The following is a 24681-nucleotide window of genomic DNA, read 5'->3' as shown; positions in this document are numbered from 1 at the left end:
ACAGTAAACAAATTTACGATCACAGACTGTTACAGAGGGGAGAGGACCCTGTCCTTGCGGACTTACATTCTACGGGATAATGGGGAAGAGACAGAAGGTCGGGGGTGGTGAGGCGGTAGCTCGGGTGGTGGTGAGGCAGCCGAATGGTTATTGTAGGCTTTCCTGAAGAGATGTGTTTTCAGGTTCCGTCTGAAGGATCCTAGGGTGGTGGATAATTGGACCTGTTGAGGCGTGGAATTCCAGAGGATGGGGGATATTCGGGAGAAATCTTGGAGGCGGTTGTGTGAGGAACAAATAAGTGTGGTGGAGAGTAGGAGGTCTTGGGAGGATCGAAGATTCCATGAGGGAAGATATTGGGAGATTAGTTCGGAGATATAGGGAGGGGACAGGTTGTGGATAGCTTTGTAGATCAGTGTTAGTAGTTTGTACTGGATTCGTTGGAATTGGGAACCAGTGGAGGGATTTGCAGAGGGGAGAAGCTGGGGAGTAGCGAGAAGAGCTGGATTAGGCGGGCAGCAGAGTTGAGGACAGACTGGAGTGGTGCCAGAGAGTTAGTGGGGATGCCACAGAAGAGGGTGTTGCAGTAGTTGAGGTGGGAGATGATGAAGGCATGCACAAGAGTTTTAGTAGATTGAGGGCTGAGGAAGGGACGGATTCTGGAAACATTTTTGAGTTGGAGGCGACAGGAGGTGGCAAGAATTTGGACGTGCGGTTTGAAGGACAGGGCAGAATCAAGAGTTACTCCGAGGCAGCGGATTACAGGTGTGGGAGAGAGCGTGATGCCATTTACCATAATGGATAGATCGGGTAGGGGAGATACGCGAGATGGAGGAAAGATGATGAGTTCGGTTTTGTCTACATTGAGTTTTAGTAAGCGAGAGGTGAAGAAGGAGGATATGGCTGATAAGACACTCCGGGATTCTGGACAGCAGGGAGCTGAAATCTTGGCCAGAGAGGTAGATCTGAGTGTCATCCGCATACAGGTGGTACTGGAAGCCATGGGACTTTGAGTTGTCCTAGGCCAAGGGTATAGATGGAAAAAAGTAGAGGCCCCAGGACAGACCCTTGAGGGACATCAACAGAGAGAGGGCGGGGTGAGGAGGTAGTGTGGGAGTGGGAAACGCTAAATGCGGTCGGAAAAGTATGAGGCAATCCGGGACAGGGCAAGGACTTTGATGACAAGGGAAGAAAGAATGTGTAGCAGTAGGCAGCGGTCGACTGTGTCGAAGGTAGAGGACAGGTCCAGAAGGAGGAGGATGGAGAACTGTCTGTTGGCTTTGACTATAAGTCATTAGTAATTTTGGTCAGGGCAGTTTTGGTGGAGTGGTGGGGGCGGAAACCAGATTGGAGGTTGTCAAGGAGAGAGTTAGATGAGAGGTGGGAGGAAAGTTGAGCATGGACATGCTGCTCAAGGAGTTTTGAAGCAAACGGGAGCAGTGATATAGGGCGATAGCTGGGAATAGCAGTTGGGTCAAGATTAGTTTTTTTGAGGATGGGTGTGATGGTGGCATGTTTGAAGGCAGAGGGGAAGGTAACAGAAGATAGCGATAGGTTGAAGAGAGGGGTTAGGGCTGGAATGAGCGTGTTTGTGAGGTTGGGGAGCAGGTGGGAAGGGATGGGGTATAGTGCACAGGTGGTGAGGTGTGATTTGGAAAGGAGTTGAGTAATCTCTCCTTCAGTGATGTTGGAGAGGAAGTTTATTAGTCAAGGGCAGAGGTCTGGTATATGGAGTGGTTGGGGTGGTGGAACAGTGAAGGTTTGCTTTGTTTGGTCGATTTTATTTTTGAAGTACGTGGCAGAGTCCTTGGCAGAGATGCGGGGAGTTGGAGGTGGCAATGGTGGGCGGAGGAGAGAGTTGAATGTGCTGAACAGTTGTTTTGGGTTGTAGGATAATGAGGATACAAGGTTGGTGAAATAGGTCTGTTTAGCAGAAGTGAGGACTAATTTGAAGGCAAGTGTAGCTTGTTTGAAAGCGGTGAAGTCGTCTGGCAGGCGTGTTTTCTTCCAACGCCGCTCTGCGACCCTGGATGCTTGTCGAAGTTTTTTGGTGAGATTGTTGTGCCAGGGTTGCCTATTGATTCATCGCATTTTGCCATGCATGAGAGGGGCGACTGAGTCTATGGCAGATGTGAGGGTGGCGTTATATTAAGCGGTGGTGCTGTCCATGTCATGGAGTGAAGATATGGAGGACAGAAGTAGAAGAGAGTCTCTGAATCTCTAGGTGTGTGACGTTTCTGCGAGGATGTGGTAGTGGCTGGACATGGGTGGCGGATGAGGAGGACAAGGATGAGAAGGTGAGTAGATGGTGGTCAGATAGGGGGAAGGGAGAGGTTGTGAGATTAGATAAAGGACAGAGGGGGTGAAGATGACGTCTAGTGTATGTCCGTCTGCGTGGGTGGCTGTGGAGGACCACTTGGTGAGTGCAAACGATGAAGTAATCGACAGGAGTTTGGAGGCTGCTGGATATATATCCTTTATTAGTTTTGCATTGTGTTGAGACGACTTTGCCCATTAAACTTTTGATGTTGTGATTTTATAAAAAAATTTTTTTTACTTTGTCTGGAAATTAAAACTTTTTGAAAAAAAAAAAAAAAAAAAAATTCTCCTGTCAAGACAAAATCCATAGTGCGATGCATATGTTCTTCACTTGCTTCTGTTTTTTTTTTCCCTTCTCCCTCAAAACAACAGCTTTTTGCCAAGCCAGATGCTATTTCTTGAGGCAAAAAGACCCGAACACCCACCAAAGGTTTATGACTCGGGGTTGCCATGGAAACTGTGCTGCTTCTAATAACGGCGCGTTTCAGATTAGCAGACAACAATGTATCTCTATGAGAAGATGTCACCGCGCCGGCACCACAGGGAGTTACCTCTCCACATTACCTGCAGACAAATCATTCCTAACGATCACATTTACTATTAATACACTTAGCACCGGAGCGCAGAAGTGTAAATTGATTATATCGGTATCTGATGTTATTGGCAGCCGACATTAATGTGACTTCACTCCCACACTGCGTATTAACATTGTGCCGTTTAGGTGACGGATCGCCGACGCCTGTGCGTTATTTCTCAGATCCTGCATCTTCGCTGGAGCAGATTCTGCCGTAAAGAGAAAATTAACTTTTTATTTTTCTTTAGCCACTTTTCATAACTTGGAATGTGACCGTCCTCCCCTAAATACATCAGCGGCGGCCTTTATTGTTAGCGCTGACCCAGAGTACAGATCCGTAGGAAAATGTGTTCATGTAGCAAAAATATCATTAGAGACTCAAGACCAGTGTTCCCCAACTCCGGTCCTCAAGAGCCATCAACAGGTCATGTTTTCAGGATTTCCTTAGTATTGCACAGGTGATAATTGCATCACCTGCACAGGCAATAACTCCATCACTTGTGCAATACTAAGGAAATCCTGAAAACATGACCTGTTGGTGGCTCTTGAGGACTGGAGTTGGGGAACACTGCTCAAGAACATGAGTCAACTACTTCTCTGGAGAAGTGCAGAGGTGCGAAACTGGAGTATTTCACCCCAAAAAGCTTGTGGGGCTATGATATAGGACCACAAAGTATACAACCAGTGGGGATAATAAGTATTTGATACACTGCAGTTTTTGCACGTTTTCCCACCTACAAAGAATTAAGAGGTCTGGAATTTTTATCATAGGTACACTTCACCTGTGAGAGACAGAATCTATGAATAAAGAACAGAAAATCACTTTGTATGATTGTTATATAATTAATTAGCATTTTATTGTATGAATTAAGTATTTCATCACTGACCACCCAGCAAGAATTCTGCTCTCACAGACCTGTTAGTTTTTCTTTAAGAAGCCTCCTACTCTGCACTCATTACCTGGATTAATTGTACCTGTTTGAACTCGTTACTTGTATTAAAGACACTTGTCCACACATTCATTCACACTCCAACCTCTCCACCATGGCCAAGACCAAAGAATTTTCTAAGGACAACAGGGACAAAGTTGTAGACCTGCACAAGGCTGGGACGGGCTACAAGACAATAGGCAAGCAGCCTGGTGAGAAGGGAACAACTGTTGGCACAATTATTAGAAAATGGTAGAAACACAAGATGACTGTCAAACTTCCTCAATCTGAGACTCCATGCAAGATCTCGCCTCGTGAGGTAAGGCTGGGTTCACATTGCGTTAAACAGCAGCCTGTTCAACACATACGTGAACGGGCTGCTGACGCAAGTGCCGACATTCTCCATCGTGCTAGCGCAGATAGAGCATCTGCTAGCTCTATCTGCGCTAGCAGTGATGGACCCGGAAACGCTGCAGCCCGCGTCTCAGGGTCCGTCACTCAATGACAGCACATCGCTAGCGCACGCCCATTGTGGGCGTGCGCTAGCGATGTGTCCGACATAGGAGTTAATGGCGGCGTTAAGGGACTGCGTTACACCGCGTTATGCCGCGGTGTAACGTAGTCCGTCTAACGGACGCCAACGCTATGTGAACCCAGCCTAAGGATGATACTGAGAGAGGTCAGGAATCAGCCACGAACTACAAGTGAGGACCTGGTCAGTGATCTGAATAGCGCTGGGGCCACAGTCTCAAACATTACCGTTAATAACACACTACACCGTCATTGGTTAAAATCCTGCAGGGCACGCAAGGTCCCCCTGACCATCTGGATGATCCAGAGGAGGCATGGGAGAAGATCATGTGGTCAGATGAGACCACAATAGACCTTTTTGGTATCAACTCCACTCACCATGTTTGGAGGAAGAAGAACGATGAGTACAACCCTTAGAACACCGTCCCAACCATGAAGCATGGTGGGAGAAACATCACGCTTTTCTGCAAAGAGGACAGGACAACTGCACCATTTTGAAGGGTGGATGGATGGGGTCATCGTATCGCAAGGTTTTAACCAACAACCTCCTTCCCCAGTTAAAACATTGAATATTGGTCATGGCTGGGTCTTCCAGCATGGCAATGACCTGAAACACACAGCCAGGAAAACTAAGGAGTGGCTCTGTAAGAAGTATTTCATGCAATAAATGCAAATTAATTGTGTAAAAATCATACAATGTGAATTTCTTTCAAGATTCTTTTTTCACAGGTGAGGTGTACTTAAGTGTCAGGTAACGCAGAGCATAGCAGCTATGATAGAAAAGTGTGGGGACAAGCAGAGCATCGCAGCTATGATAGAAAAGTGTGGGGACAAGCAGAGCATCGCATCTATGATAGAAAAGTGTCAGGTAATGAAGAGCATCGCAGCTATGATAGAAAAGTGTGGGGACAATCAGAGCATCGCAGCTATGATAGAAAAGTGTCAGGTAACGCAGAGCATAGCAGCTATGATAGAAAAGTGTGGGGACAAGCAGAGCATCGCAGCTATGATAGAAAAGTGTGGGGACAAGCAGAGCATCACAGCTATGATAGAAAAGTGTCAGGTAACGAAGAGCATCGCAGCTATGATAGAAAAGTGTGGGGACAAGCAGAGCATCGCAGCTATGATAGAAAAGTGTCAGGTAACGCAGAGCATAGCAGCTATGATAGAAAAGTGTGGGGACAAGCAGAGCATCGCAGCTATGATAGAAAAGTGTGGGGACAAGCAGAGCATCACAGCTATGATGGAAAAGTGTCAGGTAACGAAGAGCATCGCAGCTATGATTGAAAAGTGTGGGGACAAGCAGAGCATCTCAGCTATGATAGAAAAGTGTGGGGACAAGCAGAGCATCACAGCTATGATAGAAAAGTGTTAGGTAACGAAGAGCATCGCAGCTATGATAGAAAAGTGTGGGGTCAAGCAGAGCATCACAGCTATGATAGAAAAGTGTGGGGACAAGCAGAGCATCACAGCTATGATAGAAAAGTGTCAGGTAACGAAGAGCATCACAGCTATGATTGAAAAGTGTGGGGACAAGCAGAGCATCTCAGCTATGATAGAAAAGTGTGGGGACAAGCAGAGCATCACAGCTATGATAGAAAAGTGTGGGGACAAGCAGAGCATCACAGCTATAATAGAAAAGTGTGGGGACAAGCAGAGCATCACAGCTATGATAGAAAAGAGCATATAGCGGCACATAAGAATCAAAACTGGACCAAGTTGTGGTGGAAGAAGACTAAATGACATTATCCATCTTGTGAGCGGCCAGTTCGTCACTTGGCTGTAGAAGACACACTGCAGGCTGCTTTATAGGAAGCAGATGAGCCGGCGAGGCAGAGTGATGGGACAGTGTTCTGCTGGTAACCTTGTGTCCTGGCATCTTATGGACATGTACTACCTACCTAACACTGTGCAGACTCAGTACCTCATTTTTGGATGCAGGATTCCCTATTGGCCGTGTCTCTTTTGGCAGATAATGGTCGGTCCGGTAAGGTATGAGGAACATAACAGAGAGAAGGAAAAGATGACTTGTCTTCAATTCCCCAGATCCCAGTCCGATCCATGATGTATGGGAACGTGCTGGAATATCGAGTCCGCTCCATGGAGGCTGCGCTGCATAACATACAGGGCGGAGAGGAGCTGCCACGTCTTGGTGCAGATACTACACGACCCGTCAGATCTTGTGGAGTTCATGTCTCATCGGGGCAGAAGGGGAGGTCCTGCACAGTGATAGGACAGTGGTTTCAATGTTTTGGCTGATCAGTGTATGTGGTTAGATGAAAATTTGGATCAGGAAATTATACAGATCAGTAAAAATAACTGGAAAAAAAAAGAATGGATTTAATATCAGAAATCTCCATCTTCTTAGACCAAAAAGTCCCGTGACTGTGAAAACTTAGCACGGAGTTACCGCATTAAAGCTTCCCGGAAATTATTAGTGTAAAGTTATGTAAATGAAAGCGTTACCTAAACATGAGGTTTTCTCGTCTCCTCCTCGGCGCCCCCGATTCCCCCCCCAACGTGACTGCCGAGTTCAATCTGAAAATCTCCCTAAACGGTTATTTGATCATATCAGCCGCTCGTCTTGTGGCCGTGAATTATTAATGTTTCCCCCCTTTACATTTTTGTGTATTATTTGTGACTCATTGGTATATTCTCTTCAGGGGGCGGCGGAGTTAGAGAAGGGACGGGGGGCGCGGAGGCTCCGGTATATTTCAGGCTCGGGGTTTAATGAGCGCATTATACTGAATATTTTATTAATGCATTTGTTCATCTCCTTCTTGAGGATTCTCATAAACTGCAGCCTTAACCCCTCCGACGCTGCCGAGGGGGTCGCACCGTATCCGGTGCACGGCTGTGCATATGTAGAGAGCAGCGGGCTCAAAGGGGTTAATGCGTGTTAATAGCTTAGCCCGTCAATTTGGAGCCGGAGCCGTCTCGGGGGGGGGGGGGGGGGGGGTCTGCGTGGGTTACAGTGGTAAGCAGTAAATTATTCATTACTAATTAAAATCCATGACACCACTGATACCTGTATTACACCGGCGGATACGAGGATGTAGAGACCCTGGAATTTATTCCATTCTGTTCTATGCATTGGAATGACAGCACCTGCCCCGACCTCCGCTCCTGCCGCGTTTCTGCCTCGCACCCTTCATCTCTATGAATGTCCTCACAAGTAGATACACCAAGGATCTAGTATTGATGGTGTCAGGATAGTGATCACTGGTGAAAATGCCGCAGATGTAACAACACGGACGATGCACGATAAATGTGACACATAAGAGAAATCAGCCAGTTACTCCAAAATCTAGCAACAGCTCACAGGTATAAAGAGCAAGTAACACAATAAATCCAGTGCTTTCATGTGCGAGCCATAAACTGAGAGATGGATACAATCCAGGACAAGAATGGTAATACATATATTTTCTTCACAGCCTGTATTATACTCCAGAGCTGCACTCACTATTCTGCTGGTGCAGTCACTGTGTACATGCATTACATTACTGATCCTGAGTTACACCCTGTATTATACTCCAGAGCTGCACTCACTATTCTGGTGAAATCACTTTGTACATACATTACATTATTGTTCCTGTACTGATCCTGAGTTACCTCCTGCATTATACTCAGAGTTGCACTCCGTATTCTGCTGGCACAGTACAGGATCAGTAATGTAGTGTATGTACACAGTGACTCCACCAGCAGAATTGTGAGTGCAGCTCTGGAGTATAATACAGGATGTAACTTAGGATCAGTAATGTAATGTATGTACACAGTGATTGCACCAGCAGAATAGTGAGCGCAGCTCTGGGGTATAATACAGGATGTAACTCAGGATCAGTAATGTAATGTATGTACACAGTGACTGCACCAACAGAATAGTGAGTGTAGCTCTGGAGTATAATACAGGATGTAACGCAGGATCAGTAATGTAATGTATGAACACAGTGACTGCACCTGCAGAATAGTGAGTGCAGCTCTGGGGTATAATACAGGATATAACTCAGGATCAGTAATGTATGTACACAGTGATTGCACCAGCAGAATAGTGAGTGCAGCTCTAGAGTATAATACAGGATGTAACTCAGGATCAGCAATGTATGTACACAGTGACTGCACCAGCAGAATAGTGAGTGCAGCTCTGGGGTATAATACAGGATGTAACTCAGGATCAGTAATGTAATGTATGTACACAGTGACTGCACCAACAGAATAGTGAGTGCAGCTCTGGGGTATAATACAGGATGTAACTCAGGATCAGTAATGTAATGTATGTACACAGTGACTGCACCAGCAGAATAGTGAGTGCAGCTCTGGGGTATAATACAGGATGTAACTCAGGATCAGTAATGTATGTACACAGTGACTGCACCAGCAGAATAGTGAGTGCAGCTCTGGGGTATAATACAGGATGTAACTCAGGATCAGTAATGTAATATATGTACACAGTGACTGCACCAACAGAATAGTGAGTGCAGCTCTGGACTATAATACAGGATGTAACTCAGGATCAGTAATGTAATTGTGTACACAGTGACTGCACCAGCAGAATAGTGAGTGCAGCTCTGGAGTATAATACAGGACATACAGTGGCTCATGATCTATTCTACATGTGAATGGATGTGATCTCTGGACTCCTGCTCTATAGATTGCTGCTCTGGGGGGTGATTACCGCCATCACTATTTCTTAGATGTCTCGGATGCTGCTCTTCCTAACTACCCGCAGTGACTTGTAGTCTTGAGTGAGTTTCTTCCAGTCTCTTTCTCTCCGTCTCAATTTTCAGTGTCAGAATGATAGATTATTGTGTTTTTCAGGCTGGGGCCGTGAAAGATTACATTAAAATGATGTTGGAAAATGAGAAGCTGAAGTTCCTGGTGTTCGGGCACCATCTCTCCATGCTCCAGGCCTGCACAGAGGCCGCTATAGAGAGTAAGGTGAGTGAAGTCTCAGCCTGGGCCGGTACCAGGTCCACGTAGGAGATCAGACCCCTTCTACATAAATGCACATGTGGTTGGAGGTCTCCTCTCCGGTGTTGGGCTGACCGTGTATCGGTACTGCTGCATCCCCAGCGCACAAGATGGCGGCCTCGAGCGTTTGTAGGGGCTCTTTAATTATGCAGAACCGCTTTTCTTATGTTCATATTTACTAAGAAAAACTGTGAGCGCGCCCCAGGGGAGACGGGGAAGTCTTAATTGGAGGTGATTTCAGCCCATTAATGGCTCAGCGATGCGCGGTGTCAGAGAACGACAGTCAATAAAGCGCTAGTGACAGTTTAATTAATAACCACCTTAAAATGTTAGCTCCGCGTGGCAGGACCTCGCCATTTCTTCTGAACGCATCTCCAATCTGTAACTTCCTTTGTGTTTAACCTCATTTTAGGCATCGATCTGTTTACCCTGCAAAAATGTGTATATGGCGCCGGGTGCTATAGAAAGCGGCGGGATCATTTACTATCACTCTTCTGTTCTTCTGTCCCCGCGCACGCCTCCATTCAGTGGCCATTTCACTCATTCTGTGCCCTAATTTATATAATTAATTAGACAAATATATTAATTTCCATTACCAGATAGAAAATGTAGTGGGGTTGGGTTTAGCAGGGTCGCCGCTGTCCATATGCCATGGAAGGGACCTGACGTGTGGGCAGAGCGCTTGTTGGTTGGTAGGATGGTTTATTCTGGCTGTCGGCAGCACATCACCCCCTTTACACACAGGTCTATATGCCGACATGGTGCTAGGACCATGTAATGATCCCCATTAGTTCACGTCAGGACATGTGAACCAATCTGGCCCGATAGATCCTGGCTCGCCAACATAGTAACATAGTAACATAGTTAGTAAGGCCGAAAAAAGACTTTTGTCCATCCAGTTCAGCCTATATTCCATCATAATAAATCCCCAGATCTACGTCCTTCTACAGAACCTAATAACTGTAAGATACAATATTGTTCTGCTCCAGGAAGACATCCAGGCCTCTCTTGAACCCCTCGACTGAGTTCGCCATCACCACCTCCTCAGGCAAACAATTCCAGATTCTCACTGCCCTAACAGTAAAGAATCCTCTTCTATGTTGGTGGAAAAACCTTCTCTCCTCCAGACGCAAAGAATGCCCCCTTGTGCCCGTCACCTTCCTTGGTATAAACAAATCCTCAGCACGATATTTGTATTGTCCCCTTATATACTTATACATGGTTATTAGATCGCCCCTCAGTCGTCTTTTTTCTAGACTAAATAATCCTAATTTCGCTAATCTATCTGGGTATTGTAGTTCTCCCATCCCCTTTATTAATTTTGTTGCCCTCCTTTGTACTATCTCTAGTTCCATTATATCCTTCCTGAGCACCGGTGCCCAAAACTGGACACCGTACTCCATGTGTGGTCTAACTAGGGATTTGTACAGAGGCAGTATAATGCTCTCATCATGTGTATCCAGACCTCTTTTAATGCACCCCATGATCCTGTTTGCGGGCTTCAAATCCTACTGTATTGGCCTTAAAGGGCTCATTCGGTCACGTTATTGGTAACATATCCTTGGGGTCCGTCATTAGTATCATACCGGTGGGGGTCCAACACCCGGGACCTCCACTCATCAGTAGTCCTCTCCCGGCAGAGTCCAACCATGGATCTCTGCAGCACAACTCTTTTCAAGTTTTACAAGCGGGGAGGAAGTCCCTGCTCATCAGGTGTTGGACCCCCACCGATCTGACATTGATGACCCATTTTAAGGATTACTCATTAATATTATATACCCAAGCAATTGCTTCCAGTCTTCTGCTTCCCTTGGAAGTGTAGATCAGAAGTATTTTCTGATGCCTGGTTCATTGGAAAACGTCGATCATCGACTTCCATTTTAAAAAGATATATATATATATATATATATATATATATATATATATATATATATATATATATATAATTTTATTTATTGTTCCCCCTTCATATTGAAAACAATATTCCAACACATTCTGGGAAAATTTAATTATTTCCTCCTATTCCCTGCGGAGCAGCCAGAGTTTCCCAGGGCTCACACCAAATCTAAAGGAAATTTGTGAACTTAACCCTGAAGGGGTTTTATAACCAGTAAGTCATTGCCCTTCTGTCTCGTTGGACATCATAGAGGGGGTTGCCCTCTTTTTTGGCCAGCTAAGCTAGTGGCTGCTCTCGTTCTGCTGCACTGGTGTGAGTCGCCGATTGCTGCTTTCCCCAGGATAATCTGCTGTTTGCTCACAATCTGATTGCAGGCCCGCTATATCCGAATCGACGGGAGCGTGCCATCTGCAGAGAGAATTCACCTGGTTCATCAGTTCCAGAATGACCCGGATACCCGTGTGGCGATTCTCAGCATCCAAGCTGCCGGACAGGTAAGAAAAAAATGATCATAATTCTTTGTTCACATTTCAGTTTTGCTGTACATTTTGTTTTTTTAGACATAAAAAAAAATATAAAATGTGATAAGTCCCAAAGGATAAGTGATAAGTTATTGATTAATGGGGACCCTCAATGATCCTAAAAACAAGGCTCTGAAATGCCCAATAAATTGGAGACATGAGTGACCTGCATTTATAGTACTCTGTTATCTCCACCGGCCCGGTGGTCCTGCATGCACTGTATGCAGTTATCGTCCACTGTCATGTAGTTGGAGCGGTGGTCCTGCATGCATTGTATACAGTTATTGCTCACAGTCCTGTAGTTGGAATGGTGGTCCTGCATGCACTGTATGCAGTTATCATCCACTGTCCTGTAGTTGCATCAGTGATAGCGACAAGAACCGAGCGCCAGTTCTATTAGTTATGTCGACTGTTGCTTGATTGCTGCTTTGCACAGGACCCTCACCGGAGGCCGCGGAACCTCACCGGAGGCCGCGGAACCTCACCGGAGGCCGCGGAACCTCACCGAAGGCCGCGGAACCTCACCGGAGGCTGTGGAACCTCACCCGCTGCACATCTTTCTTCCTGATGCAGAAGTGAGCTGCTTCGGATAACCCCTTTGAGATGAAGTTCCCAAAGCTGCGGATTTTGCTGTGCAGAAGACGCATATTTGCCTCTCACTTCACTGGAGTGATATCTGCCACCAAATCTGGGCATTTTATGCAGAGGATTTTCCGTACACGGCCGGGATGACATTTAGTGTAATCTCATCCATGATTCCGCTGCTGTAATATGCAGCAGATTTTCAGTTTACAAATTTTTAGTTTAAAATCTGCTGTGTATTATCCCTGTAAAAGTGTTCTGTTGTCAGGCGGAAAGGTGGTGCCCGGGGCAAGAGACCATCGTTGCCCCCTTTATGGACGTAGGCAGCACCTCAGCCGCTCTTCCTTCTCCCAGCGTCATTGCCCCCTCTATGGACGTAGGCAGCACCTCAACCGCTCTTCCTTCTCTCAGCGTCATTGCATCGGTGATATTTATACAGATGACGGATTTATTCCTTTGCTTTCACGTTCTTTTCTTACACTTGTGTGTCTTTTCTCGGACCAGGGGCTGACGTTCACGGCTGCCACCCACGTCGTGTTCGCTGAGCTTTACTGGGATCCAGGTCACATCAAACAAGCCGAGGACAGAGCCCACCGCATCGGACAGAGCAGCTCCGTGCACATCCATTATCTGATCGCCAAAGGGACCCTGGACACGCTGATGTGGGGGATGCTGAACAGGAAGGTACGAGAATTCTGCAGAAGACCGCCGCCGTGCCACCTAAAAATAATATCTATATGTCGGCATTCCACGTCTTCACTCCCCTCAGATTGACTAATCTTAAAAAAAAATAAAAAAATATCTCGGCTGAGAAGCCCTCAGATTTAATGAAGAGTGAGTCACACACAACATGTCATCTTTTCATAGTTTCACACCCACTCCGGCTCCTATCGCCCACTTCAATTAATTTGGTAGCACTGTCATTCAACAAAGAGAAGATGGTGAGGCGGGGGGGAGCGGGCAAGAGAAAAGGAAAGAAAAGGAAGACCCCGGAAAAAGTCACATTTTTGCACATGTTAAAAACCCCCCGATGTAGCAGGTGTCAGGTGTTTCTTGTGTTTTATTATATACCGTATATACCTTTTCTGTATTACTGATCTTGTCAGCTCGAGTTCCCGCATGAAGTGACATGAACACAGCGCTAACTGGGTCTGCGCCTCATACAGACGGCGAATCGTCATGTTCTCTGTGCTCGGCTCAAATCCAGACAATGCCGGCGTATGATACGTTTCTGCGCTGTTCCGGAAAGAAGGGTGATAAAGCCCCCAACCCGAGAATAAAGGATGGTAGAAGGAAGACACCTCCTGATCATTATAGTCTGACTTAATTACAAGCTCCCCTCCATTCATTGTTTATGGGACTGACAGTATAGTAGAGCAATGCACTCCCATAGGATTGGAGGTCATGCAGATGTGACCCTCCATTCATTGTCTATGGGACTGTCGGATATAGTAGAGCAATGCACTCCCATAGGAGCGGAAGTCGCACAAGCTTCCTTCATTCATGGTCTACGGGACTGACAGATCTAGTAGAGCGATGCACTTGGGTTGTACTTGGTGGTCCCATAGGAGCGGAGGTCACGCACCTGCTCCTTCATTCATTGTCTTTGAGACTGTCGGATATAGCAGAGTGATGCACTCCCATGGAAGTTGAGGTTGCACCCCCGCCCGTCCATTCCATTCTATACCCAGACCTAGAGCTTAGGATCACAGTCGTACCCCGTGATCAGTAGGTCTCCTAATAGGGTAGGACCACTGGGGGTACGACCAATGGGTCCCCCAGAGATCCTGAGAAGGGGACTTTGCAGGCACCCATGGTGAGTGAAGCATAATTGCTCAACCTCCGCCCCTATGGAACAAAGCAGAGTACAGCTCTCTGCCATATCCAGCGGTGCCATAGAGAAAGAGCGGAGGGGAGGATGAGCATGTACACCTTCATTCAAGAAAGGGCTCTGTGTATCCCCCACTCAAGAGCACTGTGTGTCCCACTGGTCAGACCCCATTATTCTACGGATAATTTTCAACGCTCGTTTTCTAGAATCTATATATACCACATACAATATATAAAAGTATCATTTAAAGGGATCCACGCGTCAGGACAGAGCTTTGCGTATTATGGTCCATCTACCACTACAGCCATGTTCCCACTGTAAAGAAAAAAAAAAGATAAAAAAAAAAAAATAGACAAGAAAGGTCATTGACGCAGCCCTTAGTCCTGGGTCTTAGGAGTCCAAGGGGCGGGGCCTATGTGTTGTCCAACCATGATTGACATTTTAGCTGACAAATTGCTTACACTGTTGTTCACCCTTCCCAAAGGATGGTAAACCCAAGAAGACAGCCTTTTTTTCTCAGTTAATAGATTAGTCTCCATTGTCTGCATTGGAAGCTGTGCTGCAGCCATTGTCCAGAACGCCGAGCCTCACGTCGGTGCGCACGAAGCGGCATTTATTTTCATTATAATTCTCACTAGGAGTGAAATGATTGCAGTAAATATCTCCCGTCCCAGGGTTTAATTAGATGATGGTCGTCATACAAGACGCCCCAGACCCCGCTGCTATCAGCAGCTGCGTGGCGTTTCCACGGGTCACAATCTGCTGCGCAGCGCTTGGCTGCGGCCCCGTATTTTAGTCTGTTATCTGACCCAGGCTTTTATTTGTCGCGGCCTTCATAAAACGAGCGTAGTCGTCCGCTCTTACACAACTACTGAGCCCACCATATTTCTACGTGTTGTCCCCATTGTCAATCATCTGGTGGATGGGGTCCAAATACTCTTCATTTTTTTTTTTCTTTTAACTTTTTTTTTGTTAGTTGGTGGTCCCATAGATAATGAATGACGCAGTGATCGATTCCAGCAGGACATTTCAAAGCCCCATTTTCGGCATTGATTGGGGGTCCAGCAGTTGCCTTTTCCCACCCATTGAAAAAAAAAATGGAACTCTGCTGTAATCGAGTGGTCTATTCACTATAGGAATGCCGGAAAAAAAATGAAAGTTAGATCCACCAATCACCGGGTGGAATAAGAAGTGACATTGCTTTGTAATTTCCATTTTCTTGTTTTTGGACCATCAGATCTATCACATGACAGACACTGGCGGTGTCCAAAAGACCCCAGTAGCTTACAATGGTGTCCGCTGGGTTTTTTCCAGCATCTTAGCAGAAAATATAGCGCTGCGTGTCAGGTGTAACGTAATCCACACAAAACCTCTGACGCGGATGTGAGCTGAGCATCAACCAATATGGCATCCATTCTCCAATTAGACTGGTTGGGTGATATAGGACTTGTATTCCTTAATATTTCTTATTTATTTTTTTACTCCAGGCAAAAGTCACCGGCAGCACGCTAAACGGCAAGAAAGAAAAGATTCAGGCCGAAGTAGACGACAAGGAAAAATGGGACTTCTTGAGCTTTGCCAAATCATGGTCTCCTAGCGAAGAACTGGAGGACATGAAAGACCAGCTCTTCACTCATGTAAGAAACGCAAGATTCTGTTTTATTTCATACTTTGCTTTCCAAGAAGGCAAAGATACGTAAAGCAGGCACGATTTCTTGGGAACTCTATCAGGCCCCTCGAGACAACAGTTTTTCTAATAATAAAAAATCTGGGCATACGAGTGTGTGCAGACTGGGGAAATGGGGGAAAAAAGGATGTCGGTCTTGTTTTGTCCTAATATGGTGTTGAGATTAATGTAACACATGTTTTTATGTTTGCTTGTTTTTTAATTTCCTCTCGGACATAACCCACAAGCAGTTTCCCGTTAAGTCCTGCAGTCTCGCAGACACCGTGAAACTGCAGCCACATACCTTTCTTCCTTCCCACTACAGTAGATTGATTTTTCGGTGACCAAGAAAGTTTATGAATTTTTAGAAATTTTTCCCCTTCTTTCGTTCAACTCTTACCCCTTCTTTTTCTAGAGGTAAACGAAAGAGAGATGGTGCCAGTGTGGTGGATTGTGTTACAGGTTAGGTTGATTGAACTCTATTTTATTACAAAAGGCACTTCTGGTTCTCGTTCCTTGCACCTTTGATCCTAATTCCGGACCTCCACCTTATTACCATATAACACTTTTTCATCAATATTGTTCTCCTGGTCTCTGTTTTTTAGCTTTTGTCTCTGGATGTGACTGACTGGAGGACATGTCTGCTGCGTAGAGAGTGTTGTGCTGGTCGTAACCCTCACCTGCTGACACTAAACAGTGACTACTGTGGGCATCGTGACCTGGAAATATGACTAGGAATGTCCATACCTACTTGTGGGGCTTAAGTAGTCACTGTAGCTTCAGACAGTCATCTTATTTGTAAGATATTGTGGTACAGTTTATGAATTATTTGGTCCAGGCCTCCAAAATCACTCCACCGTTCTAGCAACTCAGTGTCTGTTATGTGTAACTTGTTATCCACTGCCTGTTGTCCGGTGCAATCCGGCATTAGCATCAGAAACACTGACAAATTACAGGAAATAGGGGCGGGTTTTTCTCTCTATAGGAAGTGGGGGCGGGTCTTTGCCTGTCTACAGGAAATAGGGGCGGGTCTTTGTCTCTACAGGAAGTGTGGGTGTGTCTTTGCCTCTATAGGAAGTGGGGGCAGGTCTTTGCCTCTCTGCAGGCAGTGGGGACGGGTCTTTGCCTCTACTGGAAATGGGAGCGGGTCTTTGCCTCTCTACAGGAATTAGGGGCGGGTCTTTTTCTCTACAGGAAGTGGGGGCGTGTTTTTGCCTCTCTTCAGGAAGTGGGAGCCAGTCTTTTCCTCTCTACAAGTATCGGGGGCGACTCTTTGCCTTTCTACTGAAAGTGATGGCTGGCATTGTCTCTACAGGAAGTGGGGACGGGCCTTTGACCCCTTACAGGAAGTATGGGGCCTGTCTCTGCAGGAAGTAGAGGACTGATCTCTGCAGGAAGTAGGGGACTGATCTCTGCAGGAAGTAGGGGGCTGGTCTCTGCAGGAAGTAGGGGGCCGGTCTCTATAGGAATTAGGGGGCTGGTCTCTGCAAGAAGCGGGGGGCTGGTCTCTGCAAAAAGCAGGGGGCCGGTCTCTGCAGGAAGTAGGAGACTGATCTCTGCAGGAAGTAGGGGGCCGGTCTCTGCAGGAAGTAGGAGACTGATCTCTGCAGGAAGTAGGGGGCCGGTCTCTGCAGGAAGTAGGGGGCCAGTCGCTGCAGGAAGTAGGGGTCTGATCTCTGCAGGAAGTAGGGGGCCGGTCTCTGCAGGAAGTAGGGGGACGGTCTCTCCATGAAGTAGGGGGTCGGTCTCTTCAGGAAGTAGGGGGACGGTCTCTCCAGGAAGTAGGGGGCCGGTCTCTGCAGGAAGTAGGGGGCCGGTCTCTTCAGGAAGTAGGGGGACGGTCTCTCCAGGAAGTAGGGGGCCGGTCTCTGCAGGAAGTAGGGGGCCGGTCTCTGCAGGAAGTAGGGGGCCGGTCTCTGCAGGAAGTAGGGGGCCGGTCTCTTCAGGAAGTAGGGGGCCGGTCTCTCCATGAAGTAGGGGGTCGGTCTCTTCAGGAAGTAGGGGGACGGTCTCTCCAGGAAGTAGGGGGCCGGTCTCTGCAGGAAGTAGGGGGCCGGTCTCTGCAGGAAGTGGGGGGCCGGTCTCTTCAGGAAGTAGGGGGCTGGTCTCTGCAGGAAGTGGGGGGCCGGTCTCTGCAGGAAGTGGGGGGCCGGTCTCTGCAGGAAGTGGGGGGCCGATCTCTTCAGGAAGTAGGGGGCTGGTCTCTGCAGGAAGTGGGGGGCCGGTCTCTGCAGAAAGTGGGGGGCTGGTCTCTGCAGGAAGTGGGGGGCTGGTCTCTGCAGGAAGTGGGGGGCCGGTCTCTGCAGGAAGTGGGGGGCCGGTCTCTGCAGGAAGTGGGGGGCTGGTCTCTGCAGGAAGTGGGGGGCTGGTCTCTGCAGGAAGTGGGGGGCCAGTCTCTGCAGGAAGTGGGGGGCCGGTCTCTGCAGGAAGTGGGGGGCTGGTCTCTGCAGGAAGTGGGGGCCGGTCTCTGCAGGACGTAGGGGGCCAGTCTTTCCACAGGAAGTGAGGGTGTTTTGACAATAGGTTCTTTATCTCTACAGGAAGTTGGGGTGGGTCTTTGTCTCTTTACAGGAAATGGGGGCGGTCTTTGTTGCTGTCCGTGAAGTGAGGATTGGTCTTGGTTTCTTTACAATAAGTAAGGGATGGTTCATTTTTACTTTTGCTTAACTTTTCTGTCTGTCAGACTTCAGACATAACAGAGGGGTGGGCTTCACTTCAGGACATGCAGCTATTGGAGAAAGGCAGGAGCAATGCATGTTGGAAAGTGAAGAATGACGTCTCCAGCACATGTAGTGCTGGCAGAATTATGGTAAAACTAGTCTTCTCCAGAAAAGAGTTTTATTTTATTGCTTGTAAATAATTGCAGCAAGACCATGTTTCTTACAGGTTTTGTGCGAAGGACGGGTATAATTTACCAAGAAGACTCCTGCTCTGCACCGCGATCTGGTCCGTGCCAAACCTATTCAGGCTTAGAGGAGCCCACAATTGTGCGCACATCAAGGGCTGAACTCTCATTTCTCTCTTTCTCCTGCCAGTTCTGAAGAAAGCCGTTTGGTGAACTTTGGTGTAATGCGCCTCTGCCTTTCTATGGCAACACTCGCTTTCTGGCCTGTGGAAAATAGACCATTGTGAGGATGAAATCCCTCGCCTTTGTTTTTGAAGGTCATTTTTCTTCCCTGGCACTCGGCGCTGATTCATTCATTCTCTCCTCTCATGTAAGTGCTGGATGGAGACACTTCTGATGATCCGCTTTGCTATGCAGCACAATTTTTTTTGAAAGTTTCGCATCTGATTAGAATTTATTTAGAGCTGACTGTTCACTTGATATCCAGTCCATTGCAGAGCCCATCAGCCTTGACACCTGGAAGATGAGGCCCCAGTCAGGACCCTTCAGCCTTTATCCCACCACCCCCATCTTTGCTTTGTATTTACTTAAGTAAAGGATGTCAAATTAGGATTATCTGGATTTGACACCAGATTTTCATAGTACACCTGCAAAGTCCGCACCCAGCGTTGTATCTGGCAGCCAGCGTTGTATCTGGCAGCCGGCGTTGTATCTGGCGCCCGGCGTTGTATCTGGCGCCCAGCGTTGTATCTGGCGCCCGGCGTTGTATCTGGCACCCGGCGTTGTATCTGGCACCCGGCGTTGTATCTGGCACCCAGCGTTGTATCTGGCACCCAGCGTTGTATCTGGCACCCAGCGTTGTATCTCGCACCCAGCGCCGTATGCGGCACGCACCCAGCGCCGTATCCGGCACGCACCCAGCGCCGTATCACTGGGGTCAGATCCCCACCAATCATATGGTGATGTCTTACATAAGGCTACGTTCACATTTGCGTTGTGCGACGCAACGCACAACGCAAACAAAAACGCAACAAACGCACGCAAAAGCGCTGCGTTTTGCGACGCATGCGTCGTTTTTTGCTGAAATTTGGATGCAAGAAAAATGCAACTTGTTGCGTTTTCTTGGCCCAACGCTTGCGGCAAAAAAAACGCATGCGTCGCACAACGCATCACAAAAAGACGCCCGACCCGACGCAAACATGCATAACGCTAATGTGAACGTAGCCTAAGAGACGCCATCAGTGCTCCTAATGTTAATGAAGACCTAACGACAAAGCCATTCTAATGTTCGGCGATCGCACAGTGACACGCAGCTCCAGCTCTTGTAGGACTGCGGGGCGGCCTCCAACACTGCGCCTATTATGATCAATTATAATGTATTTACACTCACTTCCCGCCGAGGTCGTTAAAGCCGTGCCGTTGTGATCCCGACACAGACTTGTAATTCTCTCCTTATAATTCCATACATCATATAAATCTATGCCGTCGGCCTCATTATTATGCGGATTTCTATTATTGAGGCAGGGTGGCCCTTATATACTCTCCAGGTAATTGTATATTACGTTTTATGGCTTTACCATAAATGTCCTTAAGGATTTGCTGTGACATTAATGCACTGTGTGGGCGATCCTATAGCTCCACTATTTGCTCCTTTGTCAGCTAAAATAACGGTGGAAACAAGGATACGCTGGACGGTATTACTCTGTTAGCTATGTGTGTATAAAATGTCTATCAGCTTTTTCCCCTTTTCCATTTAGACGTAGCACAGGTGCTCGGCTGAACAAGTATTGACCCGCAGGCGTCTTATGCCTTTGGCCGTCTCTGAATCTCCATGATAAAAATGGTTAAAAAAAAAATTAAAATAATTGCTTCCTACAGCCACCACTAGAGGGAGCTCTCTTCATACCAAATTCAATAATAAACCCTTGAGCTCCCTCTAGTGGTGGCTTAAAGCAGCAAACATTTTAATATTTAATTATGTTCAGTTCCAATCAACTTTGCCATTTACCCTTTATTAAAAATCTTTTCCATTGTCAAGAATGGAGGGATTTTTAATTTCTGTGGTTTGCTTGTTGCCTAGGTTACCGTTCACCTCTGCAGTCTATTATCAGTGATTGATTTCATAGGCAGGGAGCACAACTAGCCGGATCACCAACTTCTGCTTGCAGCATGTAAGATTGCAAGGTTTGGGCCAGTGGCTCGGCCACGACGCCTGTCTGCAGTGTCAATCAGCAGGAACGCCCCCGCTCCTGAAGACCAATCATGAGAACGACCCTTTGAAGAAAACCTGTGAGTAATATTTTCACCAGGAACCCAGAGACGGTGCACTATAGGGCAATATGCAACAATTCCAACTTCATTGCAATCTGTTGTGGTGAAATTAGTCTTTGTTATCCATATGCAAATTAGGCTGCAAGTGCTACGCTGGGTGTACCAGAGCACTTGGAGTCCATGGCTCATTTGCTTCGCTGCTTGATTGATAGTGGAGATGGTCTCTGCTGCATCACTTCAGTTTTCTTTGCATCCAAATTCTTGCATGTGGCGCTCTTCTATTGGCCGGCGCATGTGCCGAGCGCTCCTGTGCATCACCCAAATCTTCAGTCTTGTACTGCGCATGCGCTCGCTAAAGGAAGGGTGGCGGACATGCGAGACTTCAGCAGAGATCACCAGTGACAGTAGAGAGTCATCATGGACGGTAAGTGCGCTGATACCTGCACCTGTGCGCTGATACCTGCACCTGTGCGCTGATACCTGCACCTGTGCGCTGATACCTGCACCTGTGCGCTGATACCTGCACCTGTGCGCTGATACCTGCACCTGTGCGCTGATACCTGCACCTGTGCGCTGATACCTGCACCTGTGCGCTGATACCTGCACCTGTGCGCTGATACCTGCACCTGTGCGCTGATACCTGCACCTGTGCGCTGATACCTGCACCTGTGCGCTGATACCTGCACCTGTGCGCTGATACCTGCACCTGTGCACTGATACCTGTGCGCTGATACCTGCACCTGTGCGCTGATACCTGCACCTGTGCGCTGAAACCTGCACCTGTGCGCTGATACCTGTGCGCTGATACCTGCACCTGCGCGCTGATACCTGCACCTGCGCGCTGATACCTGCACCTGCGCGCTGATACCTGCACCTGCGCGCTGATACCTGCACCTGCGCGCTGATACCTGCACCTGCGCGCTGATACCTGCACCTGCGCGCTGATACCTGCACCTGCGCGCTGATACCTGCACCTGCGCGCTGATACCTGCACCTGCGCGCTGATACCTGCACCTGCGCGCTGATACCTGCACCTGCGCGCTGATACCTGCACCTGCGCGCTGATACCTGCACCTGCGCGCTGATACCTGCACCTGCGCGCTGATACCTGCACCTGCGCGCTGATACCTGCACCTGCGCGCTGATACCTGCACCTGCGCGCTGATACCTGCACCTGCGCGCTGATACCTGCACCTGCGCGCTGATACCTGCACCTGCGCGCTGATACCTGCACCTGCGCGCTGATACCTGCACCTGCGCGCTGATACCTGCACCTGCGCGCTGATACCTGCACCTGCGCGCTGATACCTGCACCTGTGCACTTGCAGTCTCATTTACATATTGATGAAAAGTCAATTGTCGCGGATCACAACTAAATTGTGAGGTCGCAGTAGCTGCACTCTGCCTTATTCTGCACTCATTCTGCTCGCAGGTTTCCTGTACGGAGCGGACATTGACTTATACAGCGGCCAGCTTTAATGGTTGACCCTGGATAGCCAGCTTTTTCCTCTTGGAGGAGAGCTAATTTGCATGCCTTTTTTTTTTTTTTCCAGGCAGCAATGCTTGACCTCTAAGTCTCAATGCGTCAGCTTTGGGGGGTCTCCACAACAGTGAGCAAAGCTGCGCACAATATGTACATGGCGGTCCGACTAGTGATCTGTTCTCGTTATCTGCAGCTGCACCCCATGATCTTATTCGCCTTTGCAGCAGCTGACTGACACTAGTTGCTGCCGTTCATTTTTCCTGTCAATTAAAATTCCTCCGTCCTCCTCTTCCTCTGTCTTGTGTATTCAGACCCATCGCTGCGGTGGCCGCAGGGGCTCCTGAGTCACGAGGAGGAACATGTCCCTACTAAATCTAGTATGTGACCGGTGTGCTGAGATGGCAGGAAGGACTGCAGGGAGCGGGTACTGCCATCGTCCGTGTTTTGCCGTTTGCATTTGGCACGTTTCCCTCTAGTTTTGTGAACTGCGGCCGGTTTTTCTAGAGGTGGGATGTGCCACTAACGACGTATCCGAGGCTTCTCCTAGTAATCGCGATCAGTGACACAATGTGACCGGACAAATAACGCAAAACTGAGATACGTAACGCCGGTTTACATGGGAGAATATAAAGGCTCCATTCCAATTATCAGCCGTCAGACGAAGGAGCGGAACACTTCACTGTCGGATGATTGAATCGTTTACGCGCTCATCGTTGTCTGCAGCACTTACTTATGTGCTGCCGACTATATATGTCCACCATACAGTCTGTATGAGCCGTGTAAAAACGCCGTCCAGAGCATCGATGGACTGTTACGTTGTTTATCGGAGCGTGTCCTATTACCTTGGAAGGGTAGAGCCAGTGATGAGAACCTGCCCCCGGACACGACCAGTCGCCACACGAGTCTTTGTTCCACTGCGGTGCGTGGAGCTTCAAACGTGCTGCCGCCACCACGCCGTCTGACCGTAACCTTAACCCACCCGTAATGTATCCGCGCATGGCAGAAGATGAGTGCAAACTGTTCTGCTACGGCCACACTGTGAGGAGGCCGCGCGGCTGATCCCCCTGTAGCGAGCAAATCACCGCACGATTGTGAACCCAAATCTGGCTGCAGTCGGCCATGATGGTGAGCGCAGCTCCGCCACACCGTTGGTCTGACTCTTACTCTCTGTTATCAGCCATGTGAGGCCTGTAGAGCTCTTTAATTTGCAGACTGATGGGACGCCCAGAAAATTACTTGCCCCCCGTTATCACTGCATTATTTCTATGTCGCCTGGAAGCTTTTCTGCTCTGGTATAATCACTCTGTGTTATTACGCAGCTGCACTTTTATTCACCACTGCACTATAATTCGCCGTTGCACTATAATTCGCCGTTGCACTTTAATTCGACGCTGTGCTTAAGTTCACTGCTGCTCTTTAATGTGCTGTTGCTCTAAATGTGCTGTTGCGCTTTAATGTGCTGTTGCGCTTTAATTTGCCGTTGCGCTTTAATTCGCCGTCGCATTTTAATTGGCCATCGAGCTTTCATTTGCCGCTGCACTTTTACGCACCGTTGCACTTTTATTCGCCGCTGCGTTTTTATCCGCTGTTGCGCTTTAATTCACCGCTGACCTTTAATTTGCCGCTGTGCTTGTACGCGCCGCTGCACTTTTACGCGCCGCTGCACTTTTACGCGCCGCTGCACTTTTACGCGCCGCTGCACTTTTACGCGCCGCTGCACTTTTACGCGCCGCTGCACTTTTACGCGCCGCTGCACTTTTACGCGCCGCTGCACTTTTACGCGCCGCTATATTTTTATTTGCCGCTGCACTTTTATTCGCCGTTGTTTTTATTCGCCGCTGCGCTTTAATTTGCCTCTGCGCTTTAATTTCCTGCTGTGCTTGTGCGTGCCGCTGCACTTTAATGCGCCGCTGCACTTTAATGCGCCGCTGCACTTTAATGCGCCGCTGCACTTTAATGCGCCGCTGCAATTTTACGCACCACAGCTTGTAGATTTATTTTCTAGAAATATCAGATTTTTACATCCCATCAGATTGCACATGGCGAGGTTGCCAAACTCAATCAATCCCTTCCCGTGTCACCAGCAGCCGTAGAGAAGGCACAGATGCAAAGTGTTGTAAACCGTGGAAATCCTAGCACTTTCCTAAACACTGCATACGGATGGAATATTTTGTACCTGCCCCCTTCCCCATTTCACTGCATCATTTTTTATTCTTTTTAGACCCTATTAGATATTTCTGGGTATTGCAATGCAGGATGAGCATCTG

General features: G+C 47.9%; 1 protein-coding gene across 1 annotated transcript in view; it reads left to right on the top strand.

Moving 5' to 3' along the window:
• The window catches only part of ZRANB3 (zinc finger RANBP2-type containing 3), a 182395-nt gene that overhangs the window by 110210 nt on the left and 47504 nt on the right, over positions 1–24681 (top strand). The window contains exons 9-12 of the mRNA XM_069732850.1: positions 9166–9285; positions 11590–11709; positions 12823–13002; positions 15637–15786. Coding sequence (XP_069588951.1) covers positions 9166–9285; positions 11590–11709; positions 12823–13002; positions 15637–15786 — 570 coding nt within the window. The remainder of the gene's footprint in view (positions 1–9165; positions 9286–11589; positions 11710–12822; positions 13003–15636; positions 15787–24681) is intronic.

The sequence above is a fragment of the Ranitomeya imitator genome, chromosome 7 (genome assembly GCF_032444005.1).
Source record: "Ranitomeya imitator isolate aRanImi1 chromosome 7, aRanImi1.pri, whole genome shotgun sequence".
Lineage (NCBI taxonomy): Eukaryota > Metazoa > Chordata > Amphibia > Anura > Dendrobatidae > Ranitomeya > Ranitomeya imitator.
The sequence above is the reverse complement of the archived record's forward strand: the minus strand, read 5'-3'. Positions and strand labels throughout refer to the sequence as shown.